Source organism: Lontra canadensis, unplaced genomic scaffold (genome assembly GCF_010015895.1).
Source record: "Lontra canadensis isolate GAN:19392208 unplaced genomic scaffold, GSC_riverotter_1.0 scaffold2, whole genome shotgun sequence".
NCBI lineage: Eukaryota > Metazoa > Chordata > Mammalia > Carnivora > Mustelidae > Lontra > Lontra canadensis.
Window position 1 is genome coordinate 58,387,063 of NW_022630996.1, and position 25,034 is coordinate 58,412,096.

Genomic DNA, 25,034 nt, shown 5'->3' on the forward strand with positions numbered 1-25,034 from the left:
ATTCATGGGAAGAGGTCAAAATATCAACATGAACAGGAGTTAGAAGAAGTTGATTCTAACCTTCATGGATGACTTTGAAGGGGTTTAAGACTTCAGGGGAGGAAGTAACTGCAGGTATGGTAGAAACAGCAAGATAACTAGAATTAGAAATGGAGCCTAAAGATGTGACTGAATTGCTGCAATCTTATGAAAAAACTTGAATGGATGAGGAGTTGCTTCTTAGAGATGAGCAAAGAAAGTGATTTCTTGGGATGAAATCTACTCCTGGTGAAGATGCTGTGAAGATTGTTGAAATGGCAACAAGGTTTAGAATTTTACATAAACTTAGTTAATAAAACATGCGCAGGGTTTGAGAGGACTGACTCCAATTTTGAAAGAAGTTCTACTGTGCGTAAAATCTATCAAACAGTATCTATGCCACAGAGAAATCGTTAATGAAAGGAAGAGTAAACAGATGTGGCAAACTTCATTGTTGTCTTATTTTAAGAAATTGTTAACAGCCACTCCAACCTGCAGGAGCCACCACCCTGATCAGTCAGCAGTAACTTTGTCACTGGGAAAGTTAAAAATAGCTTGGTTTGGTTTTGCTGTATGGAATCCCCAAAAGTTTCAGCAATCAATCATTCTAGTTCAATCATCATATAGTGAATAGTACTGCACAGCCCTAACAATGCATACAGAAATTTTAATCAGCTTTTTAGTATCTACTCTAAAATATCAATAGCCACTTAAGAAACACCAGGTATTTTAAGGAAAGCCTCTAATATGAAAGAAAAAAACTAACAAAGTCAAATTTAAAGCAACTTGGAAGAGAGGATATAATGAGATGAAAACTAAGAAAAACCTAATCATTGAATTCTGAGATATTAAGAAATGTCATGTCATTCTATTCATGAAAAAAGAGTAAGACTAAGAAAAAACTATGAGGACAAAAAGAACTCCACAATTAAACTATAAGAAAATAAAAAACCTGAATAGAACAGCCATAGGATAAAGTTAAGGAAATCACCCTCAAAGCAAACAAAACAAAAAGATAAGGTGATGGGAAATAAAAGAGAAAACTGATAACTAAGGATCAGTTTACAGGTACAGATAAAAAAGAGGGGAGGAAACCAAGAATCAAATATTTCAAGGACATTTCCAGATTGAAAGGATCCAAGGATAGCTAATATTCTGAACAAAAACAGACCCACAAAGATGTGGTATCAGGTAATTTTGGTGAAAGAATCCATTCTGCAAGTTTGCAGAAAAAGAGAATGAGGCAAAGAGATAAGAATTAAATGGTTTTATTTTTAAAAATTTTTTAAAAATTATTTATTTATTTGAGAGAGAGAGAAAGCGAGAGACAGAGCATGAGCAGAGGGGGAGGGGCAGAGGAAGAGGAAGAAGCAGACTCCCCGCCGAGCAGGAGGCCCAACACTGGCCTTGATCCCAGGACCTTGAGATCATGACCTAAGCCTAAGGCAGATGCTTAACCGACTAAGTCACCTAGGTGCCCCAGGAATTAAATAGTTTTAGACTTTTAAACAGCAACACTAAAAGCTAGAGGCAATAGATAAAATCCTTCAAAATTCTGAGGAAAAATTATTTCCACCCTAGAATTTTGGACAAAGGCGAATTATCCAAGGATCAAGAACATACTGCTTATTTGGTACACAAGACTGGCTCTAGTTTACCTTCCTGCTTTCTTACTTCTCATACTCCCTTATGTGCAAAGAACATTCAGCCATTCTCCAAGTTTGCCATGACCTTTCATTTGGATGACTTCGGCCATTCTAGTCTTTTCTGCTTGGTGTGCCTTCCTCTATTTTGTCTACTATATAGATACATGATTCTTTCAAGGTTGCTTCAGTTTCAGCATTTTCCATGACCACTCTTCCCTACTGCCTTATCAAATTAACTACTCTCCCTTGAATGTTTCCTTGTTCCTTTATTCCCACTTCCTACTATGTATATATCATACTGTGAAATATAGTAAGTGCATCTCTTTCCCACTAGACCATAAGTTCCTCAGGAAAAGTGGCTATGGCTCTTATCTCTACCTCTCTAGCACCTAACACACTGCCTGGCTTATAAAATGCATTCAAATGTTTGTGTGTTTCTTTACTAAAGCGGGGAACAGAGTTGAAATGAGTTTTGCAAGCGAGATCTATATTTATACCACCTAATATACTAAATAAAAAATCACATATGGTTCCATCATTTGAAGCTTTTACACTTCTTTAACCCCAAAACATAAAATAGATATGAAATATATATATATATATATATATATATATATATATATATATATATAATTTCCTTTGGTGTGTATTCAACTCATATGAACTATAATACAAATACATATTAATTGAGACAGACTAAAAGCATTTTCTATTACTAATTTATTAAGATGATAAAGTAGTTTGAAAAATATTCACACAATTTCAGCTTCAGAAAATCAAAAGTAAAAATACCTTGTTACTATTCCATGAGAACATAAATATTTTTTGCACCCTCAACAGAAATTAAAGAAGACATAAATAAATGGAAAGACATCCCATGTTCATGGATTGGAAGAATATTATTAAAGATCAATACTGCCCAAAGTTATCTATAAACTTAACCCAATTGCTATCAAAATCTAGTGATGTTTTCTGAAGAAATAGAAATATCCATCATAAAATTCATATCGAATGTCAAGGGAATAAAACCAGAGGACTCACAGTTCCTAATTTTAAAACTTACTACAAAGTCTACAGTAATCAAACAGTGGCACTGGAATAAAGATAGACATATAGGCCAATGGAACAGAATAGAGAGCTCAGAAATAAACCCATGCATTTATGGTCAAAATATTTTCAACAAATAGGCCACATGCATTCAATAAGCAGAGGACAATCTTTTGACAAAAGTGCTGGGAAAACAGGATATCCACACACTAAAGAACGAAACTGGACCCTTATCTAACATCATATACAGAAATCAACTCAGAATAGATCAAAGACCTAAATATAAGACCCAAATATAAAACTATAAAACTCTTAGAAGAAAACAAGAGACAAAAACTTCCTGATAATGGAATTGGGAATGATTTCTTTGACAGGACATCAAAGATAAAAGCAACAAAAGAAAAATTAGTTAAACTGGACTTCATGAAAATTTTAAAATTTTATATATCAAAAGATACTATCAACAAATTAAAAAGGCTACCTACAGAATGGAAGAAATATTTGCAAGTCATGTATCTGATAGGGGATTAATGTCCAGAATATATAGAGAACTCCTAAAACTTAACAACAAAACCAATAAAATGGGTGAAGGACTTGAAAAGACATTTTCCAAACAAGATATACAACTGGCTGATAAGTTATGAGCATGTTGAAGATGAAAAGATGCTCAACATCACTGATACTCAGGGAAATGCTAATCAAATCTATAATGAGGTACCACATCACATCTATTAGGATGGCCACTATCAAAATAGTAAGTGTTGGCAAGGATGTGGAGAAATGCAAACACTTGTGCACTATAATGTAAAATGTACAGAAATGTAAACTGTAAAGCCACTGTGGAAAGTAGTATGGTAGATCACAAAAAAATTAACAATTTAGAGTTACCATAGGATCCAGTACTTCCACTTCTGGGTATATGACCAAAAGAATTTGAAGCAGGGTCTCAAAGAGGTATCTGTATACCCATGTTTATAGCAGCATTATTCACGATAGCTAAAATGCGGAATTAATCCAAGTGTCCATCAAAGGATGAATGGGTAAGCAAAATGTGTTACGTGCATACAATGGAATATTACTCAGCCTTTAAAGAAAGGAAATTTTGACGTGTGCTGTAACATGGATGAACTCTGACATCATGTTAAATGAAATAAGCCAGTCACAAAAAGACAAATACTATATAATTCCACTTACAAGAGACACTCAGTTAAAACCATAGAAACAGAAAGTAGAATGGTGCTTGCCAGACACTGGTGGTTGCCTGAGATAGAAGACACCCAGTTAAAATCATAGTGACAGAGAATGGTGGTTGCCAGAGAGGTATGGGAAATTACTGTTTAATGTGTATAGAGTTTCAGTTTTGCAAGATGAAGAGTTCTGGAGATAGATGGTGGTAATAGTTGCACAACAATATAAATGTATTTAATATCACTGAAATGTACACTTAAAATGATTAAAATGGTAAATCTTATGGGTATTTTACAATAAAAAATTGGAAAAAAAGAATATCAATGTTAATTTTCTCCAAAATAATCAATATATGTAACATCATCCAAACTAAAATACAAGATTTTATTTTTTATTCATTTTTAAATACGAGAAAATTTTAAAAAGTTAAATAACTCGGTAAAAGCATTCAAAAGATTTGTAAAAGAGAAGTATGTAAGTATACCTGGGAAATTCTGGAAAGGCATGTCGGGGTAGATAATGGACCCACTTAAAATATAAGATTTTTAAAACTCAAGTCATGTAGTAAAAAGTTATTCATAATGTTGTTTAGAAAATAATTATGAGTATAACTGGAAATTTCTTAAAGGAGCATTGCAGGTTGGAGGGCAGATTAAGGCTACTAGAGATTAAAATGTATTACTTACAATGAACAGTGGTATATAGGTAGAACAATTCAACATTAAGGCCAAACAGACATATCAATTTATCTATGAATCAGTAAAAAAAATTTTTTTAATGCTTTTAATTAATACTACAGACATAATGCTGAGAAACTTTTTTTCTCTACAACCGTGCCATCAGAACTAAGCGATCTGAAAGTCTATCAGTGAGACTGGAACATCCCATTCTTACATGGATGATGGATCATTCATCAAATAACAGCAGTCTTAATTTCCAAATCAGAGTTTCAGATAGGGTTTCCCAGACACAACATTCCACACTTATCTTAACTGTGTAGTCTCTAAGGTAAGAGGACTTTGAGCTTGCTTCTCAGCCCAGGCCTGATGTTAATTAACCCCTTGACACACAGCCTTGCTATACTTCAAAACTATCAAATATTGCTTCATTTAAATTTTGTCTAAACTCCACCCTTCTTCAAAATCCTATAATAACGCTGTCCTTTCTTTATTTAGTAAAATGCAGGCAGTTTGGTCTGGTGTGTGGTCTCCCTCACAGCAGCAAGTTAATTAACCTCTGTCAGCTTAAAGATATATATCCCTGGTGGTCTTTTTACCAGACTGAAATAAAGAGTCTATTAAAAAAACAAGTACATATAGAAATTTAATACATAATATACACAGCATTTCAAATCAAGAAAAAGATGGTTTATTCAAGTAATGATAATGAAATAATCTTTTGGGAAAAAGATAAAAATCAGCCAGCTGGATTCCTACCTTTCTCTTTCAAATTCCTAATGTTTCTAAGATTTCAATATTTAAAAAAATGAAATTATAACAAAACTAGAAGAAAATATCTTTTTACATTTTCATAACATGAATTGATATCTTTTCAAAACTCAGATACCATGACTATAGGAAAATTGTATGAAATTACTCATTGGTTAAACTTCTGGCAGTAAAATTGCTGGTTCAGAGATGTTTCTGTACAAAATGTCAAAAAAAATCTGTACAGCAAAAAATGCCCAAAAGTATCATAATGAAAAGATAAAAAATCAATCTAACATAAAAACATATAAAGAAAATAAAGGATTTGCAGAAGAAGAAAATACAATGGTCAAGGATGTTCAAATTTCACATTAAAGTAATTCAAATGCAGAAATACTATTTTTAACCTATCATACTAGCAAAAAATGTTTAATTACATTGTCATGACATGGAAGAGAAAACTGGCACTCATGCATTCTTTCTCACAATACACACATTCACTGTCTTTTGGAAGGGCAATTTGGCAATATATTTTAACATTTTAAATGACTATGACTATGACCATCATTTCATCATCAGAAATTTCTCCTATGTACACAAACACATAAGTCTGCAAAGATACTTATGGCAGTCATTGCCATAGATGTTTGTCTGTTGATAAGGAATTGGTTAAATCCACAACATGGTACATCTATACCACAGAATACTCTGCAGCTGTCAAAACAATGATCTATATGTGCTAATAAGGAAAAATCTTTGCATATTTGGCAGTTATGACTTTTTTGCTAGTAAGGTATAGTGGCGACGTTTTAAATCAGAAAAATGTAAAGAAAACAAATTAAAAAACTGAAACCGTAGATACAGAATATGTATATACAGAAAAGACTGTTTTCTTTCACATTTCTCTGTGTATTTGCATCTTTTACTTTATATCAAAGAGATGTTGCTTTATCTCTTAGTCTCTTAGTCTCCACTTTATCCTTTTATTTTCTTCCATAACACAACTTCATTCATGAAAACTGTGTAAGATGAAAGATTTATTTTTTAAGACAAAGTACTACAGTCTGTCTAGAATAATCACATTTGGCTTCTTAAATGATTCCATATACATAATTCTGGAAAAGTGTATATAAAGATATTTAACAAAGTAAATTTTGTTATTATTTAAATTTATATAATAAATATAAATTTATTATATAACAAAATAAATTTTGTTATATAATAAATTTTGTTATCTACTTCTGAGAACTAAGACTAGGTGGCATGAGCAAGGGCTTTTTTTTTCATTTTATAAACTTTTAATGTTTTAATGCTTTTATCAAGTAACATCTATTGTTTTTTGACAAAAATTAAATAAAGGTAGGCTACTTCATCTAGAGATAATCTAAAAAAAGCAAACTGCACTAAAATCCCCACACTTCTTACACAAGAGGATCTCTTGATCCTTTTGAGACTTCTCCAAGTTTGACTCACATACACATTAAACATTTCTATCTTGACCATAGGCATCTTAAATTCAACATGCCCAAAAGTGACTCCTTACCTTCCTTAATTCCCTTCCTACCTGCTCATCTTAACTAAAATTACTGGCAATCACCTAAATTACTCACCAATGGCTTCCTATTTTACTAGAAGCCATCTGTTTATCTAAACTAGAAATCAGAGTGTCTCTGATTTTTTAACATTCCCCATTCCCCTTATCCTCACCCCATATCCAATCACCAAATCTGGCCAATTTTATTTCCTAAATTTTTTTAATCCATCCGCCCCTCTCCATTTCTACTATTTCAGACCCTCTCTCACCTAAGCAACTGCAATATTTAATCTGTTCACTAAACATCCCAATGCTGAGGCTGTTCTATTCCTACTGTGTTCTCTGTCTATATAACACTATCTTTTCTCCACCATCTATGCCTCAACCTCTGTAACTCCCATTAAGCCAATGACCTCTTAAGCTGGATGATTCTCTCTTGTGACTGGCTATCCTGTTCATCATAAGATGCTTAGTAGCATTTGTGGCCTCCACGCACTAGATGCGAACAGTATTCCCCCCCGACTATGACAAACAAAAATGTCTCTAGACACTGCCAAATGTCCCCTGTGGGTCAAAATCAGCTCCAGTTAAGAAGTACTCTACTGGGTGCCTGGGTGGCTCAATGGGTTAAGCCTATGCCTTTGGCTCGAGATGTGATCTCAGGGTCCTGGGATCGAGTCCCACATCGGGCTCTCTGCTCAGCAGGGAGCCTGCTTCCCCTCTCTCTCTGCCTACTTGTGATCTCTCTGTCCTGTCAAATAAACAAATAAAATCTTAAAAGAAAAGGATTTACCATGCATTCAAAAAAAAAAAAAGAAGTGCTCTACTAAACTGTTAAAACCCAGTTTATCATATATACATAAAATATCTCAGGAAGAATATATAAAGATTAATTGTAAACCTCTTTGAGGTAGGCAATGGGGTAACCTTATTTTTCACTATCATCTCATATGCTTTTGATCTCATTCCTCTCTTCTAACCTCTCCACTGCTACCATCCTAGTCCAAGTCACCTCCTTTTCTCCCTTCTCCTTTCCCTCCCTCAACTACTTTAACTGACTCCTAATCAACATTTCCCTTTGCATCCTTCTTTCTTCAATCCATTTTTACCCATTTCACCAGTGATTTTTTAAAACAGATTGTATCACTCATATGCTCAAAATCTTCCAATGTCTTCCCAACCTCAGAAACAAAGCAAAAACCTTAAGATGAACCTCAATGGTCTGCAATCCTATCCCCACTCTTCTTTTTCTGATCTCTTCTCCTAGTATTTGGTTTTTATAGGTCAAAAAGAACAAATAAAAATTTCATAAACTGAACCTATTACTGTTTCCCTTGCTGTGTTCTCTGGATTCCTTGCTGTTCCTCAAACATGAGGGTCTGTGCATCTGCTGTTCTCTGCTGGGAACACACTCACCTACATGCTCACATGGCTTATTCCCCAACTTCTTCAGGCCTTTATTTCTCAGGGGGTCTTCTCTGGTCACCCTATTCTTACCCACCCTATTCTTACTATCTATTAACATCTAATATATTACCTATTTTACTTCTTCATCTTGTTTATTGTCTCTCTTCTCCATCTTGTTCATTGGTTCTCAAACCTGAGTCTCCATCAGAATCACTTAAAAGTTTTGTTAAAATAGTTTCTGAACCAAGAGGCTTGGATAGCTAACAAGTTCCCAGATGATGCTGATGCTACATACTCAGGGACAACATTTTGAGAACCAACGCTTTAGAACATAAGCTCCTCTAGGACAGAGATTTTTGTCTGCCTGTTTGCTTTCTCTCTGCAACCTGGTTCTGAGTAAGCACTGAGGTTAGTAAAGGACAAATAAATTTAGATGACCCCTTCTTTGTTCCTACCACACACCCTGATTTGGCCTGCCATATGTGCTAAAAATTTTATATGGTTGTGATGGGTTAAGTTGTATCCCTCGCCAAAAGACTGAGGTTGAAGTCCTAACCCCAGTACCTAGAAATGGGATCTTATTTTAAAATAGGGCCTTTGCAGATGTAATCAAGTTAAGATGAAGTCATCAGGGTGGACCCTAATCCAATATGACTGGCATCCTTATAAAAAAGGGAGAATGCCATATGAAGAGACACAGAAAGAACCAGACTGGAATGATAAAGCTCCAAGTCAAGGAATATCAAGGACTGCCAGTGACACAAGAAGCTAAGAGACATGAAGATTCTCCCCTAGAAGAGACCATAGCCCTGCCAACACCTTGATTTCAGAATTCCAGCCTCCAGAACTGAGATGATAAACTTATGTTGTTTTAAATTACCCAGTTTGTTACACTTTGTTACGGCAGCCCTAGGAAACCAATAGAAGGACCAAGAATGCAAATGACTACACCAAGCCATAGATAATTTCAAATTCTGCCTATTATCTAATTTCCACCAGTTTAAATGTTTTAACATACAGCTTTAGTTGTAAACTAATCAGGTTTCCCATTTCAGAAGCTCTCCCAATTTAATTTGCCTCTCTCTGCCTTCAATGTGCAAGGCAGCTCGTACTATAGGTTTTAGATAGTTTATTCAGTTTTTTTGTGGGTTTTTTTTTGTTTGTTTCTCCTATCTTCTTGCATGTTTCCCTATTTCACAAATATCAATTTATTTTTTTTCTTCAAGGGATACTTCTCATTTTCACACATTATATACATTTTTGTATATATTTTCCCCTTGGCTATTTAAATTAGTTGCAAAGTGAAAATTTAAGTACACATTAGACATACATTTAGATTTAAGATAAAATGCTATCTTCTCTTTTGGAGAACAATTCTCCTTTCTCTTTTTTCCTTCTTTTAAAATAATTACCTTAATCCTAAAAAATTTGGGTAAAAAATTTTTTGTACTTTTCTTTCCATCTTGTTACAGTTTGTACAGTAGTGTCTTTATTCAAATTTCAACAAATCTTCTAAAAGTAACATGGTTGTATTGGGAAGCTTAAAATTTTAAATGAATCTGAAATTAATTTCATCAAGTTCTCCCCTTTCCATTTGGTTTGCTTACAGCTGCAATGTCACAAGAATTCCAGTCAATAATTTCATCAGAGACCCTATTTTAAATTACCATGGTTTTCAAGGTTTATATGCTGTAAGATGCAATTTTTATCTTGGCACAAATCAATATACAAATAGTAAACGGCATATGTCTAAATGACACAGTTTTTATTTCTATGACTGGGTGAAAATTAATCCATTGTATGTACTACTAAATAAATTTGTGGCAAACTTCTAAGAATTTCTGGATATTACATTTCCTCAGAAATACAGACTAGTATAACCTAAGCCAAAAAAAAGCATATTTAAGGAAAAAACCATATCTATCCTTCAATGGGTAGTAACCACAAAATATTTTTAAAATGCTGAAGCCTAAATAAAAAGATAGAGAAAAACACAAATCACAGGCAAATTTAAGAGAGATATTTAATAGTTCTCCACGAGTACCGAAAAACCATACTCTTTTCCTATGAAGAATTTTAAATGAGTCATACTTTCCTTACTAAATCACTGTTTTACTTAACATATGGTGACAAGAGTTAACTGTTTGGTAAGTTGAAACTTTATATTCACTTAAAGTGCACATCAATATATACTAAGGCCAGTGGAAAATAATAGTATAGTTTACTATATAAAATACGTAGAACACAAAGCATCATGTGCATAAGGTTCACTTGACACTTATCTGCTAAGGGTATGGAAAGCTGTCTAAGTATCTCCTAAAAATTCAGGTTCCCACTGTCTAAACCTACACCAAAATCAAGCAAGTTGAAATCATGCACAACGCTTTTTCCTGGCACCCAGGCCGAGCTATATATATATATTCTGTGCCCAACTTTTACTAAATGAACATATTTCTGTCCCAATCACATTGGCCTAGTTATTCACTTTAATGCGTTAAAGTTCTGCCTTTACAACTTTTTAATTCATAATGAAGTCAATTCATGGTTAGCATAATCGTTTCCAATCTGAAAAGCGTTAAAAGATATACTACAATATCTATAACAAATTTAGGGAACTAGATTATAAAGCCAATCAACTTTTCCAGAGCATGTGGTGCTTCCCTATTTATTATTTTAAAAAGTAAGAGAGTTAAGAGCGAGGGAAGAATAAATCCCCATTCCCGAACTGCGTTCTTCTTTTAAGAGTATACAATTTCTCCAAATTCAAAGCTGTATGGCCAACTTGTCAGTACCTTCTACTCACATCACACTCGCGGAGGGGGGGCAGGGGGTTGGAAGAGGAGAAAAAACTCTTTTCCTTCTCCACGCAGCAAGTGAGTCAAACACACCTGGCTCGCTTATTCTGCCAGAGGCAGTGAAATTTAAAAAAAAATAAATCAGCCACAGACAAACCTGATGATCCAAGAAAGCCCCATGGAAGTCCCCTGGCACGTGTGAAAGACGCCCACTCGCCCGGCACTCCGGTTCCCCCGCAGCCCGGCGTTTCTCGCCGAACGTGCCCACCTGAACCCTGGATCTTGCCTGACCCACAGGTCACACGGCGGGGGAGGGGCGGGGAGGCCGGACGAGCAGCACCTCCGGGCGGTCGGGCCACTACGCTGCACAGCCCGCGCCTCACTGCCGCCGCCCGACGGCGGGCAGAGAGCTAAGAGGAGAGGGGCACCCGCGGGCAGAAAGGAATAACCCACCACGAAGAGGCGGCTACTCGTCAACAAATAGCGGCCCGATGGCCAGACGGCCCCAATGGCAGTGCACAGAGGCGCCGGGAGCAGGAGTGCCCCCACACCTCCCTCAGGAGCCCGCAAGTCCCCAGCCCCGGCAGCGACCCCGAGACACCTGTTTGGCGGCGCCCGGGTTTGGTTCCACCCTCTAGACTCCCCCAACACACACTCCGAGCAGTGAGGACGAGGGGAGCGCAGACCCTGGACCCGCAGCCTGAGGGCGCCTCCGCCGGCCGTACCTGACATCAGCCGTGGCTCCCTCTCGCCCCTCCTGGGGGGCGGAGAGGGGACGACTCGAGACCGGCAACCTTAGCTCCTCCCGATACCCGCAGAAGTGGCTCGCGGCCGCTAGCTGGGGCCGCCCGCTGCCGCCCAGATCATTCCCAGGCGGCGGCGGCGGCGGCGGCTGAGGCGGTCCCAGCTCTCGCTCCCTCCCCCCACCCCCCGCCCGCCAGTTTGCTCGCTCGCTCCGCTCCTCCCCGCAGCGCGTCCAGGCCGCGGCCCGCCGACGGCGCAGCCGCCACCCAGGGGTCTCCTAGCGCTGACGTCGTCGCCGCCACACCAGCCCCAGGGAAGGGCGGAGCGAGAGGGAGCAGGGTGGGGCGGGGCTATGGCGACGTGCGGACGTGGGGATTGGCCACCAAGCTCACGCCCCGCCCTTCTGCGAAGGGGTCTGGGAAGTCGGGTCTTCTATCGGCAGTAGTCGCAGCCCACTTGCGACTTCTCGTTGTCGGCCTTATCCTTCCTGATTCTGCTGTTGGGTTTTGCATTAGCTTCCGGACCTTGAGAGAAGCTAAAGCAGTGAAACTACAGAGACTGAGGCTAGAGGTACCTGAGGACCTCTGTGTGAGGGATAGGCTCTAAGCCTGCAGAAGTCTTTCGGCCTCTAGCCCGCTTCCTGTTCTTTTTTTCCTGTCCCCCACTCTCCTACCCATTCCGTACTCTCTGTAGTCAGTATCTCTCTGGCCTTAATGAAAGGAAATAAGCAAGATGAGGTATACAAACGGGTGCTGGGTAACCAGATACGTGAACCTGAAAGGGTTGAAAACAGTGGTACCACAAAGCCTTCTGTATCACACGTGGTTTTGTCTGTCATTACTTCGCTTCTGTCAGGCAATAACAGGAAGAGCTTCTTTAGGGCTTTCTAAAACTCATCTTCTTTTTAGTTGGCTAAAGGACTTTGAATCAGAAAGTGTTTTTGGATAGAGGGAGGAGCCTGTGAGCCATTGAGGCAACCCCACAGAGCCAGGAGGTGGGGATAAGTTCTTGGCTTTAACATCATCTACACGGCCTTAGCTTGAAGGTGAGAAAACTATCCTGCTATTTTTTAAAAAGCCCGTCTCTATCAGTTCTGTAGTGCCCTTCAGCATAACCTTTAGGAGCATGGGCTCTGGGCTGGCATCTTGGTTCCTCCACCTATTTCCTGTGCAACCTTGGCAAGTTACTTAACATGCCTGGGTGAGATAATGAACGATGTATGTCCGTTATTGTCGTTCTTTTTCCTTTGTTTAGCTTCAGCTCTAATAGTTTGCCATGATATGTCGTTAACAGATCCAAAACAATCTTCCAAAAGAATTTAAGCACATCTAGTGATTCTTACTTAAACCTTTTATTTTTTCAGATGAGAAAACAGGTCAGAAAGATAAACTGATGGGCCCAAGCTAGAAGTGCAAGTATCCTGATGTTCAGGTTAGTGCTCTTTTCCTGGCGGATGCCTCCAGACTTCTCTCCCTTACACCCTTACTTGTATCCTCTTCTTTCTTCTCCAATTTGTGTATAGTTAATTGCCCAGCCTCACCCCCTTCCTTTCCACAACCACTGCAAAACAGTAAAAGGAGACCCTTCCCGAGGTCACCGTGTTCCAAATAGAAACCAAAACAAACAAAAATGCAAGATTCCTTACCTCATTTTAATTTTATTGAAATTTTTAATGAATAAGGAATAACTTTGCTTTTTCCATTGAGCAAAGATAAGAAACCCTTCCAAATATAAGTTCAGCCATAGCGGGGTCTCAGATAATTACTGGCAGGAAACACTATTGATATGAACAAAACCAGATCAAGTAAGTCCCTCCCATCATTTTGGGTATCTGAAAATCACTTTTATATTTGTGAAAACAGTACAAAGTTATTCAAACAAATTTAAAAAAATACCCAAATCCCATAATCCACAGGAAATCATTTTTTAAAGTGTGTGTTACATTCTTCCAGATATAAAGAATTAAAAAAAAACACATAAAGGCATAAATACAATATTTCATAAACTGGATTTTATTATGTATATAGTTCTTCTCTCACTGAACAATATATCATGATTAACATCATTTTTAAAAGATAAATGAATGTACCATCATTTATCTAACCAGTATTCTTTTGCTGTTTGTTTTTTTCCCAAATTTTTAATATAATAAACAACTCTATGATGAACTACCCTATGCACATACCTTTGCACAACTGTGTAATCATCTACTTGGACAGATTCTTAGAAGTGACATTAATGTCAGCCAATTCTTCAATTTATCAACTAGAAAAAAGAAAGTTGTGGTTACTTTGAAAAATATCCTTTATATATGGGACGCAGAATGACTAGATTCTCCCATTTGAAACAGATAAATCTTGAGCAGTACTTTTGTCTGTCTGGTGTGGTGTTTCAGTAATGTGTGTCAAAGCTTGTTGGAGCAGCTTTGAGGCTCCTTGGAGCAGGGTGGCCAACACTGCTAGTTGTTTAAGCCAAAATCCTTTCTTCCTTATCAGCAGAACTCTGATTTTTTTTCAGGATTTTTTTCAGAATTAGACAGTGTGTCTAATTAAAAATATTTACTTATCCAGATTTCTGTAAGCCATGACTGGCTGTATGACCGATCAATAAAATGAAAATGGATATTGCTAGGAGAGGCTCAAAGCTTTATGGAAGAAATGTCCTTTTAGCCATTGGGCCTATATCCATTTTTTTTTTCCTCACCTGGAACAGTGACACAATGCTGGAGGCGGAGCAGCCATATTTCAGCCATAATAACAGTGTAGGAAGTATTAACAGTGTATTAACAGTGTAGGAAGCCAGAGGTGCCAGGCTTTGTGATTGCTTTAGAGGGCTAGCTTATTAGCTTTAGACCACTCATTTCTGGGTTTGTTGTTATGTAAGGGAAAATAAATCCCTCCTATTTAAAGTTTTGTTATTTGGTTTTCTGGTATAAGCAGTGAATGCAATTCCTAATGATACAACAGGATAGGACAAGTCAGCATTTATTCAGCATTGTATATAGAATTTTTTAATAGGGTGAAATAAAAATGGGGACACAAAATGGAAACAAATAAGCAACAACCACACACACACACAAAAACACTCTCTAATACACTTAGTTTTCCTTTAAATACCCAAATATTACAATGAGATTAACAAATCATTTTATATAATTAGAATAAATTCTGTAAATTAAATTATATTCACTGATATAATGGTTTTAAAATATGTCCACAAGTTCTTTGGTGCTTTTTCCTTTAGTCAGTGGCTATGGGGCTTAATTCCTCTTGCCTTGAGTTTGGATTGTGTTTAGTGACTTGTTCTCATGAATATGATTTATAAATGACCTGTGTGACTTCATAGAGGAGATTATAAAACATATGCCAAAAAAGAAAAAAGAAAACCTATGCTAGTTTTTTCTTCTTCTCTCTCTGGGACTGCTTGCTGGGAAAAGATGGTTTTCAAGTCGTAAGGGCTCTCAGACAACTTTATAGAGAGGCCCACATTATGAGTAATTAAGGCTTGCCACCAACAGCCGGTAAGGAACCAAGGATTCTTGACAGCCATGTGAGTGAACTTGGAAGCAGATGCTCCAGTCCTAGTCAAGCCTTCAGATGACTACCTCCTTCATGAACATCTTTATTGACTTTAGGAGAGATCCTGAGCCAGAACCATCCCATTAAGCTACTCCCAAATTCCTGGCCCACAGGAACTGTAAGAGAATACATGTTTGCTGTTTTATGTTTAAATTTTGGGATAATTTGTCATGCAGCAAAGATAACTAACACAGCTGGGTATAATAGAGCCTAGCACAATGGCTGGTACATATGTAGGTGTTTAATGATTTCTTGTTTGAATGAACAAACAAGTAATTAAAGTAGAATATATATTTTTTTCACTTTAAAGGGTAGCATAAAGTGCTGGAATTATCTTTGCTCCCTGACACCTGTATTATATAAGGGTTTTTTGATGTGATTGTAGAGAAATTAATTGTTACTCTTACTGAGATCTGAACACTGACAATCCTGGAGGAAACATATAGTGAATACAGCAGTGGAACCCTTGAGACCTGGATAGTGCTCCCTGTTTTGTCACTGATGAGCTGAGTGGCCCATGGCAAGTTATCTAAACCTTCTAAATCTCAATTTCCCTATCTGTAAATTGGGGAAAATAATCCCAACCTGCCTCAAAAGGTGGCTAATCAGATTATATGTGATAGTGTAATTGAAAAGCATGAACATTCCTTTAATTACTTTAGGCTCATGAGATCTATTTTATTTTTAAGCAATTAAGTGTTAAATATTTTAGGTGTGTACACCATGAAGCGTTTTCTTTCAAGAGGTGATAACTTATTAATGATTTTACTGTGTACCTTCGTAAAATATTAGCAACATTCATAGTGAGCAGTTAAGATTTAAGAGTATGGCAGAATAGTAGGTTATGATATGTCAGATCTTATTTTATTGCCCTGTTGAAAATTTATTGCACTTTAAAAAGAATACATAATTATGACTGCCTCCTTTTCTTTTCCATGAATTAATTTGTAATTGCAGTTGGGTGTGTGCCCCTCTTTGTGGTAACAGTGGTAGTTAAGCATACTTAGTAATAAACATACATTTAACCAATAATTTGGTCTGAGCCTAAGAGTTTATCCTAAAGCAAAATTGCACCCAAGAGCAAGACAATAGGTGATAGAATATATGTCTTTCTCTTTCAGAGAGGAAGACTTGGGCACGCAGGGAAGTCTTTATATAGTGGAATACCAGAGATTATGCAATTATTGACAATGAATGCACAGTTTGGTGGTATGGATGACCCCATAGGTAAATAGGTGAGGATGAGCAAGATAGAGCCTTGGTGTAGGATTTAAGCCCTGATTATGTAATGGATGAATTATCCAAATTCCCTGGTTTTATTGTATTGGTTCTTTCTTGCTTTCTGGTATCTAGTATGACTCCATATCAGTTGAAACTACTGACTTAACTAAACATCAGGTATTTGTCGTTGTAGATGACCCCTACTTCCTACCATCTTTACTTACTTGAATAGGAAGAAGAAAAACTCTAGATAAAAAAGGACAGAGCATTCTTTTCTGGTGATGACATGCTTTTCAGCAGGGCTTCTCATTGCATATTGAAAATACCTGCCAAGATAAAGTTTTTTCATCCTACAGAAACTAAAAGGGCATTTCCAAGGAGTTTTTATTCCTTGAAGCTGCATCTTCAAAAATCTACCAAGATTCTGAGACAGTTGAAAATGCTAATGTTATTTTCTGAGTTGACTGATATGTAAAGGGGATAAAGGTAGAGAAGGGAGGAGAGGAGAAGATAAGAAAGAAAAAAAGAAGAAGAAGAAAGTTTAGGAAATACTTTTAACCTCAAGGGAAGAGGATTCAGCATGACTCACAACATATTAGATTGAAAGCAGAGACTGACATGGTTGCACTGAGGACCTTGTGTCATCTAGAGAAATATTCTCAATTTACGAGATTGGGCTCTCTGGGATTACTTACCCTGAGTTTCTCTAGTTTCCTGGAATATGAATCAAAATATTCCTTAATTGTTTTCCCTCATGGCTCAACAAGAGCAGAATGCATTTGTTTTAAATAGAATAGGTGAAGCTAGCTTTAGTTTAAAATCCCTAAGCAGTAAATTATAAATGTGTATGCTACTTCTTTTGTTCTACAGAACTGACTTACAAATCTTAGCTGCATATTGTGCCATCTTTTTTTCTCACTCCTTTTAAGTTGTATTTAAATGTATGCATATCTAAAAATGGATTGTGGTAGATACTTGTTTGGGTTTCTGGCCATAATCCATTGAGAAGCACCCTCTTCATCACTTTTCCTCTAATTCTCATCTACAGGTTGAGTCTCCAGAGTACTGTTCATATGAGGACACTTCCCACTTTTTGGTCATAGCTGATTGGATAGACTTTTATCCTCAGAGAATTCAATCAGATTCCCCGTTCTGGGAATTTGGAATGGGGAGAGAAGTATTAGTTTCCTTCTGTTGAACACTGAAACTGTAACCCATACCTGGGCTTGAAACCCCAGATATGTAAGGCCAAGATAAGGGGAAGGGGAATCTACTCTGTAGAGAGAAAGAGAAATGAAGCAGTCTCTTTGAGAAGAGTAGTGACTGCAAGCTGTGGTACTCCCAGAGAGAAAAAGGGAAGGGAGTCACTTTCTGGCTTTGCACAGATTTTCTATGGCCCCATACTGCAAGTGGCCTGCCTGCTCTTGGGTTCTCTGGGTCCCTACACTGTATTCTTCTATTAAGTTACACTTTGTTTGTTGATAGCTTAAATGGCTAATTTTTCCATTCTTTAAAATGCATTTCTAATAAATATCATTTAAGGGAGATCTAAATAGTTCTTTTCATTTATAAGAAGTAAAAAGCATTGTGAAAGCTTTGGTCTGAAGAGTAACATAAGGCTTATGAAAAATATGCAAAAATTACAGTCTTTTGAATAAGAAGAGCATAATGGCAAGAGTAGGAAGTTCTAAGATCTCACTCTCCCACAGAAACATCAAAAACAAGCAGAAACAGAACCAATCTTGTGAGAACTCTAGAAAACAGTTCAAAGTTTATAGCAACTAACTGAACACTAAATCAAGAAAAATGCACCTCAAAACAGTACAAAGTATTTGTGATCATTTTACTTTTCTTTCTGTACCCTTTTCCCTGAATGGGGATAGTCTTACAATGTCAGTAGTCTAAAGGGGCACCTGTCTTAAGGCAGTGGTCATAAGGCCACTACAGTTATAAAGAGGCAGAGTCTTAAAGTGCAGCAATCCAAAATTGCAGCTGCCCATTTTCCCACTATGCTGTTGTTTCCCTGGTCCTGAAGGGAGCAAACTAACCTTTTTCAGAGATTACTGTGATCTCTGTTCTAATCTGTCTGGGGGTGCTATAGATAATTGTGTCTCCCAAAATTCATATATTTAGGCCTTAACCCCCAGTGTAATTGTAGGGCTTATAAAGAGGTGATAAAAGTTAAATGAGGCCATAAGGATAAGACCCTCATCTAGTAGAGGTAGTTCCTCTAGTAGAGGTAGACACCAAAGCTCATTCTCTCTATCATGTGAGGACACAGTAAGAAGGCAGCTGTCTGCAAACCAGGAAGAATCCTCATCTGAAAGTGAATTGGTTGGTGCCTTGATTTTGGACTTTCTATCCTCCAGAGCTGTGAGAAATAAATTTCTGATGTCTAATCCATCCAGGCTGTGATATTTTGATATGGCATCCCAAGCAGACTAATATGGGGCAGCCTCTGATGCAGGATGTCCGCCCTGTTTTGTCTAACTCAGAACTGAGGTGAAAAGGCTTGAAAATTCTGCAAGCTAAATTAACAATCTTCAAACACCCAAGGCAGATATTATGGCTGAAATGTACAATAGATTGCCTAAGATAAAAGTTGGGTAGAGTTTCTTTGGGAAGTTGAGACATTCAAAAACAATTATGTAAATGGGGGAATTTAGAAAGCCATATGCATACTCCAGGCAAGACACATACTCAATCACTCAAGAAGACCCTATGCTTTCATCTTGGGCTCATCTCTTGGTACAGTGAAAACTAGCAAGTTGAAGGAGGGCCCTGGCTCAGATTGAATTTGCAAGAACTGGGAGGTTACTAGCATTCAAGGATATTTCTGTCACATCCCTTGCTAAACACAAGCTGAGGAGACTTCAGTGACCACATGTGACAAGGAATATAGTCTGTAATCATAATTTGGGAAGGCATTAAATCAACAGATTGCTGCAGCCTTCAACAATGAAAAAATAGTGAACCCTTTGAAAGAGGAAGATTCTGACTTCCAGTTATATTATAATTGTCAAATGTCAGTTCTAACAAAAAAAAAATTACAAGACATACAAAGAAACAAGAAAAAATAGCTCATTCAAAGGAATGAAACTGTCTGTGAGGAAGTACAGACATTAAAGTTACTAGACAGATCTTAAAACAACTGTATTAAATATGCTCCAAGAACCAATAGAAAAAAAAAATGGACAAAGAACTAAAGGAAATTAGGAAAATGATGTGTGAACAAAATTAGAATATCAATAAAGAAATAGAATTATAAAAAGGAACTAAAGAAAAATTCTGGGACTGAAGAGTACAGTAGCAACAACTTGGACAAACTATTGGCTCTAAGACAAAACAGCTTTTTTGCAGAAGATTCTGGCCTGGTCCCCCATCAGGAGATGATGTCCCTGAACTCAAATCGTAAAATTTATCATGGTTTGGTGTGGTTTAGTGGAAAGATCTTGTGCTTTGGATTAAGATTGATGTGCTTGAATTATAGCTATAAATAAAAATAACAATGACTAGCATTATTAACTGAAATGGAAAAAGCTCTCAGAAGGAAGAACTCAGAGTCTGGGACTTAAATAACTTCTGCTTCTTGGTTACTATTGTATTAGGCACTATATTAAACACTTCCCTCACTGATTTATTTTCATCTTCACATTAACTCTCTGAGGAGGCATTACCAACTTATAAAGAAACTAGTCTCAGAGATTAAGCCCTTGTAAACAGTAAAGGGATTCTACTCCAGTCTTTTTTTAAATGCTTTATTAAGGTATAATTGACATGCAATAAGATGTATGTAAGATGTATGATATGATATTTTGACATATGTGAACACAACCACAATCAAGATATTGAAAATATCTATCGCTCCCCATCCAAAGTTTTCTCCTGCCACTCCCCACCCCTTCCCATATCTAAGCTACCACTGACCTGATTTCTGTCACTATAGATTAGTTTGCATTTTCTCGTGTTCTATGAATGGAATCACACAATGTGTGCTTTTTGTTAATCTGGCTTTTTTTCACTCAGTATAATTATGTTGAAATTAAACCATGTTATTTTGTTCATCAAAATTCATTCTTGTTATTGCTGAGTAGTGTTCCATTTTAAGGATATACCACAATTCGTGTATCCATTCACTCGCTGATGGACAATTAACTCAATTGTTTCTGACCCTAAACCCATGCTACACTCTTTCCCCAGCTCCCTCACATACTATGTGATCCTGGGAAACCTAACTATTCTCTCTGAGCCTCAGTTTTTCTCATTGTAAAAATGGCAATAATATTTTTCCGAACAGGATCATTTTTAGTGATAAAACACATGAAAGTACGTAGTACTGTGCCTTGCAAACAGTAGATGCTTATAAATATTCATCTTCTTCAGGAAATAAATCTCTCCAGGAAGGAAAAGAGGAAAAAAATATATAGCAGTATATGCCTTTCTGGAGTCTTTCTTCCTGCAGTTTCACCTCATTCTTGAAGATTGCTCACTTTACTTTCCCTTTCTTGCATCTTATCTGCACCTCATGGATATGTTCCCCTTTTCTCTCTAATCCAGATATGGACACAAACTCTTTTTCTTATTCTCATACCATGGCTGAAATAGAGTGATGTTTTCACAAAAATTAAGGGATAAATTAAAGAGTATAAATATATAAAACCAAACTGCAGAAATAGTAAAGGGTTCCAGAACCTGCTTTTCTCCCAAACAATCCCAGCAAAGTAAGTCAGAGAGCTTTGTTTTTCTTAACTTTCAATTTTTATTTTGACATAATTTCAGATTTTACAGGAAAGTTGCAGGGGTAGTATAAAGAATCTTGATAAAATCTTTTCCTTGATTATTGCTTTACAACTTTAACAACTCATTTAAACAATTCTCTTATTTTTTTGCCTCCAAAATTTAGGCTAGTAGTGGCTTTGGTAGCAAATACTCAATTAACTCAGTATAATAACAAATATAACAACAATAACAATTCCAAAAGTTGCTTACTGAATACCTGATAAGTACCAGACTACCTGCTGGTTGTTTAACTGGGACATCTCCTACCCTAAACAACCCTGTAAGGCCAGTACTATTATTACACCCACTTAACAGGTATGGATATTGAGACATAGGGCTTTGGATATTGCCCAAGGTCACACTGGGCAAGATAGAAATCTTACAGTACTAAATGCAGATGAAACCAAACAGATTCCTGGACCTGCGTTTTTAATGCTAATAAAAAATCAAAGGTCAGCAAACTACAGCATTTGGGCTAAATCCAGCCCACACATTATTCAGTCCCAGGCTTGCTTGTACAAGGATCACATCCTCTCACACAGGTGGGTGGGCACAACCTGGTCTGAACTACTTCCTAACATGCCTTCTGTTTTTTAGTTATCTGACCATTTTCTCTCATTGACTTCTGTGATTTCTTATCTTGCCCACAGAAAAATACAAGCCTGACTCTTTAAGTTCTAACTCGCTAGCCACCATTTTGTCCTTCAATTGAGGGTCTCAGGGTCTAAAGGATATAAATTTACAGATGTTAATCTTCACTAGGCTTGGGAATTCTTGGGACATTTTATGATGATTCACCTGAGACATCTGAAATAATAAAAAATGATACTGTACATGTGATCAAAGGCAGCAAACCTGAGGTGGATGCTATGATGCATTGCTCTGATGCCCTGCTTCAGGACTGAAAGATTGTTCCCCTAGTTTTTGGGAGTGCTGGCAACAGACAACCCACAGCTGCCAGCCCTCTCCGGGAACTGCCTCAGGTACAAACACCTGAATTAACTCAAGGTCATGCCTCCTTTCAGGGCACCCACATGCAGTGACTGATCAACATAAGGGTATAGAAACTCAGCCTCCAACTTCAACCTGTGGTATTCTCTAGGGCCGTTCCAACATCAGAGTTCTCCATAGAAAAACTACACATAGCCCATTTCTTCCTCTGTACAATTCTGCTTCCTCCTCTTCTCTTTCATAGGCGTTGACCTCAAAAGCACTTCCTAATAACCTTTATGCATGCTGATCTCTGTTTTAGAGTCTGTTTTCTGGGGAACTTCACCTGTGACAAAACCTAAAACAGGAGGAGAGCTATTTCTCAACCCTGTCGAAATCCAAGCTCTTTTTTACATATATCAATAGGTGATATAATTTTGAATGACTTCTGCCTACCTAGAGCTACTTTTTCATGCATTGACACCAGTGTTCCATGGAGAGATGATGACAGATAGACACAGTGCAACCTCTCAGTCTTGTTCTCTGTCCACAAATGAACCCACAGTCATTTCACTCTGCTATTCAATGTTGATTTAGATAATTACTGGTTTTTAAATTTTTCACATTTAATCAGAGGTAGGATTTTGAAATACAGTGTGTCCGCCTTCTTTATGACCATATTTGCCTTCGGGTAAACCTCAATAAAATATTCACTTGCACACATATTTTAAGGACACTTGAAAGATTACATACTAGAGACTGTTTTCTGTTTTTTCAGGTATATTTTTCAAATGTTTCCATGGTGATACAACCTGATAGAGTAGTAGATATTAGACAAAATGTGTTCTAATCCTCGCTCTGTCACTAGCTGCTTTTTGAGTCTCATGGTTTTTACCTATAAAAGAGAGGTAATGATGCCCATCTTTTAGAGTGATTGTGTTGGTTAAATGAAGGGATATTTGTAAAGGGCCTACCACATTCAAGTATTTGATATATGGTAGCTGTATATTTTTCCTTAATATTTTAAATTTAAATTCAATTAGCCAAGATATAGTACATCATTAGTTTTTGATACAATGTTCAATGATTCATTTGTTGACTATAACATCCATAGCTAACGGTGATGGGAATTAAAGAGGGCATGTGATATAATGGTAGCTATTTTTATAAACAAGTATAATAATGACATAAGTGGATTGGCTAAAAATTTTAAGAGAAAGTATCTTTTCAAGAAATATTTCAATTTATTGCCACATTTTTAGTCCCCTAGTAGCAAATACTAATTGACAAACAAAGATATTCACTATAAAGATCCCTATACTGAAATGTGCATAAATGATCTTCATCCACGGGACAATTATCTCTAAAGGAAAGGAGCTGAAATAAATGACTTCTAAATCTTTTTTTCAGCAGTTAGAGCCTCAAGAATCTATGGACTAGGATGACCCTCCAAAAATAGAAGGAACTATTTCTGGGATTTGAAGCTCTCTCTGTTGAGGGTGTCTGCATATCAACAGAACTTTAGTTCTAAGTCTTCTTGACTAATAGTCTTCTGGCAAATAATTCAGACTCTCAATCTGTTATACCATTGTGTGTACAAAATACCTGTCAGTATAGAAGCAATCAGTAGTGATTAAATTATTATGAAAATGGAAGTGACTTTCCAGTATTTAGCTCTAGCTTACAGTTGCTTAAACTCTATTTAAATTGATTATATATTATGGCTCATTATTTTTCTCTCAATACTAATTCCTTCTGCTGATTAGTATATTTACTAAAACACAGAAGCAGTTCTGCCCAAACAGAAGGGAAGAATTTAGCTTTCCCTCTGTCATCTGTTAATAGGGTTCTCCCAGGGACTAGTTTCTCTAATACAGTTCCTGTATCTACCTCACATCTTCAGATACATCCTTGGGCACATGCCCCCCATCCTCCCTGTCCCGCCCATTTTAACTTCTGTCTCCGGAATGAATTGCATACATATGTCTATCCTCTAGAACCAAGTTAGAGTCAAACCTTACCTCTACTTTGAGTTGGACTTGTCTTCTCTTGCTGAGTTGATCCAGGCTAGTGGACACATAAGACCTTCTTTATTTTCCTCCCTTTCTAAATATCTGTCTCTACAGCCATCTTTTTACTTTCTGCCTAAGAAGAGTCTGACCTCCTTTTTCATAGGAAATAGGGTAGCATTTTGTCTTTCTGCCTACGCTACTAAACACTACTTCAACCATCTAATGTAAGTACTAGAACATTGTCAGTCAAGATAACATTAACTCCCCCCTTTTACACTGAACTTTTGTCAAGGATATAAATGATGGAAGAAAATGGCAGGGGCTAAGGGTTTAGGGTGGAAGGCAGAGACTGAGTAGGGAGGTAACACTTTATAGTTGAAGCTGAGCAGATCTAAATGAAAGGTGAAGGTGGTATACAGAAACAATAGAAACTTCCAGAGTTCAGGAGAATCAGAACTCCAGTTTTATGAGGGAGTAGAATTTGTGCCCAATATAAAATATGGAAAGATAGTCGGGGCAGGGTCAGAGGCAAAATGGCAGTACCATAAGGACTCTTGTTTCATCTAGTCCCTAATAACTATCAAACCATTCTGAACACCCATGAATTAAGCCTGAGATGTAAGAATAAAATATCTGGAACTCTATAAGTAGAAAAGTGACTGCTTTTTGCAAGTAGGAATTGTAGAGACATGAATATGAGGGGAAAAT

At 37.1% G+C, this 25,034-nt stretch overlaps 1 protein-coding gene and 1 long non-coding RNA gene across 10 annotated transcripts in view; one reads left to right on the plus strand and one right to left on the minus strand.

Annotated features, from left to right (window-relative positions):
* C1GALT1 (core 1 synthase, glycoprotein-N-acetylgalactosamine 3-beta-galactosyltransferase 1) overlaps positions 1-11,984 on the minus strand; it is a 36,776-nt gene extending 24,792 nt beyond the window's left edge. For 2 of the 4 annotated variants that reach the window (XM_032874395.1, XM_032874414.1), the window contains exon 1: positions 11,788-11,984. In XM_032874395.1, the coding sequence (XP_032730286.1) occupies positions 11,788-11,794 (7 nt within the window). In that variant the 5' untranslated portion in view covers positions 11,795-11,984. Of the gene's footprint in view, positions 1-4,585; positions 4,649-11,219; positions 11,333-11,787 lie in introns of those variants that run through there. The other 2 variants (XM_032874405.1, XM_032874422.1) reach the window with 2 other exon arrangements.
* Positions 11,985-12,278: 294 nt separating this feature from the next.
* The window catches only part of LOC116877653, a 131,774-nt gene continuing 119,018 nt past the window's right edge, over positions 12,279-25,034 (plus strand). For 5 of the 6 annotated variants that reach the window (XR_004384683.1, XR_004384682.1, XR_004384685.1 and 2 more), the window contains exons 1-2: positions 12,279-12,851; positions 13,170-13,237. This is a non-coding gene — a long non-coding RNA (uncharacterized LOC116877653). Of the gene's footprint in view, positions 12,852-13,169; positions 13,238-15,242; positions 15,432-25,034 lie in introns of those variants that run through there. The other variant, XR_004384684.1, reaches the window with a different exon arrangement.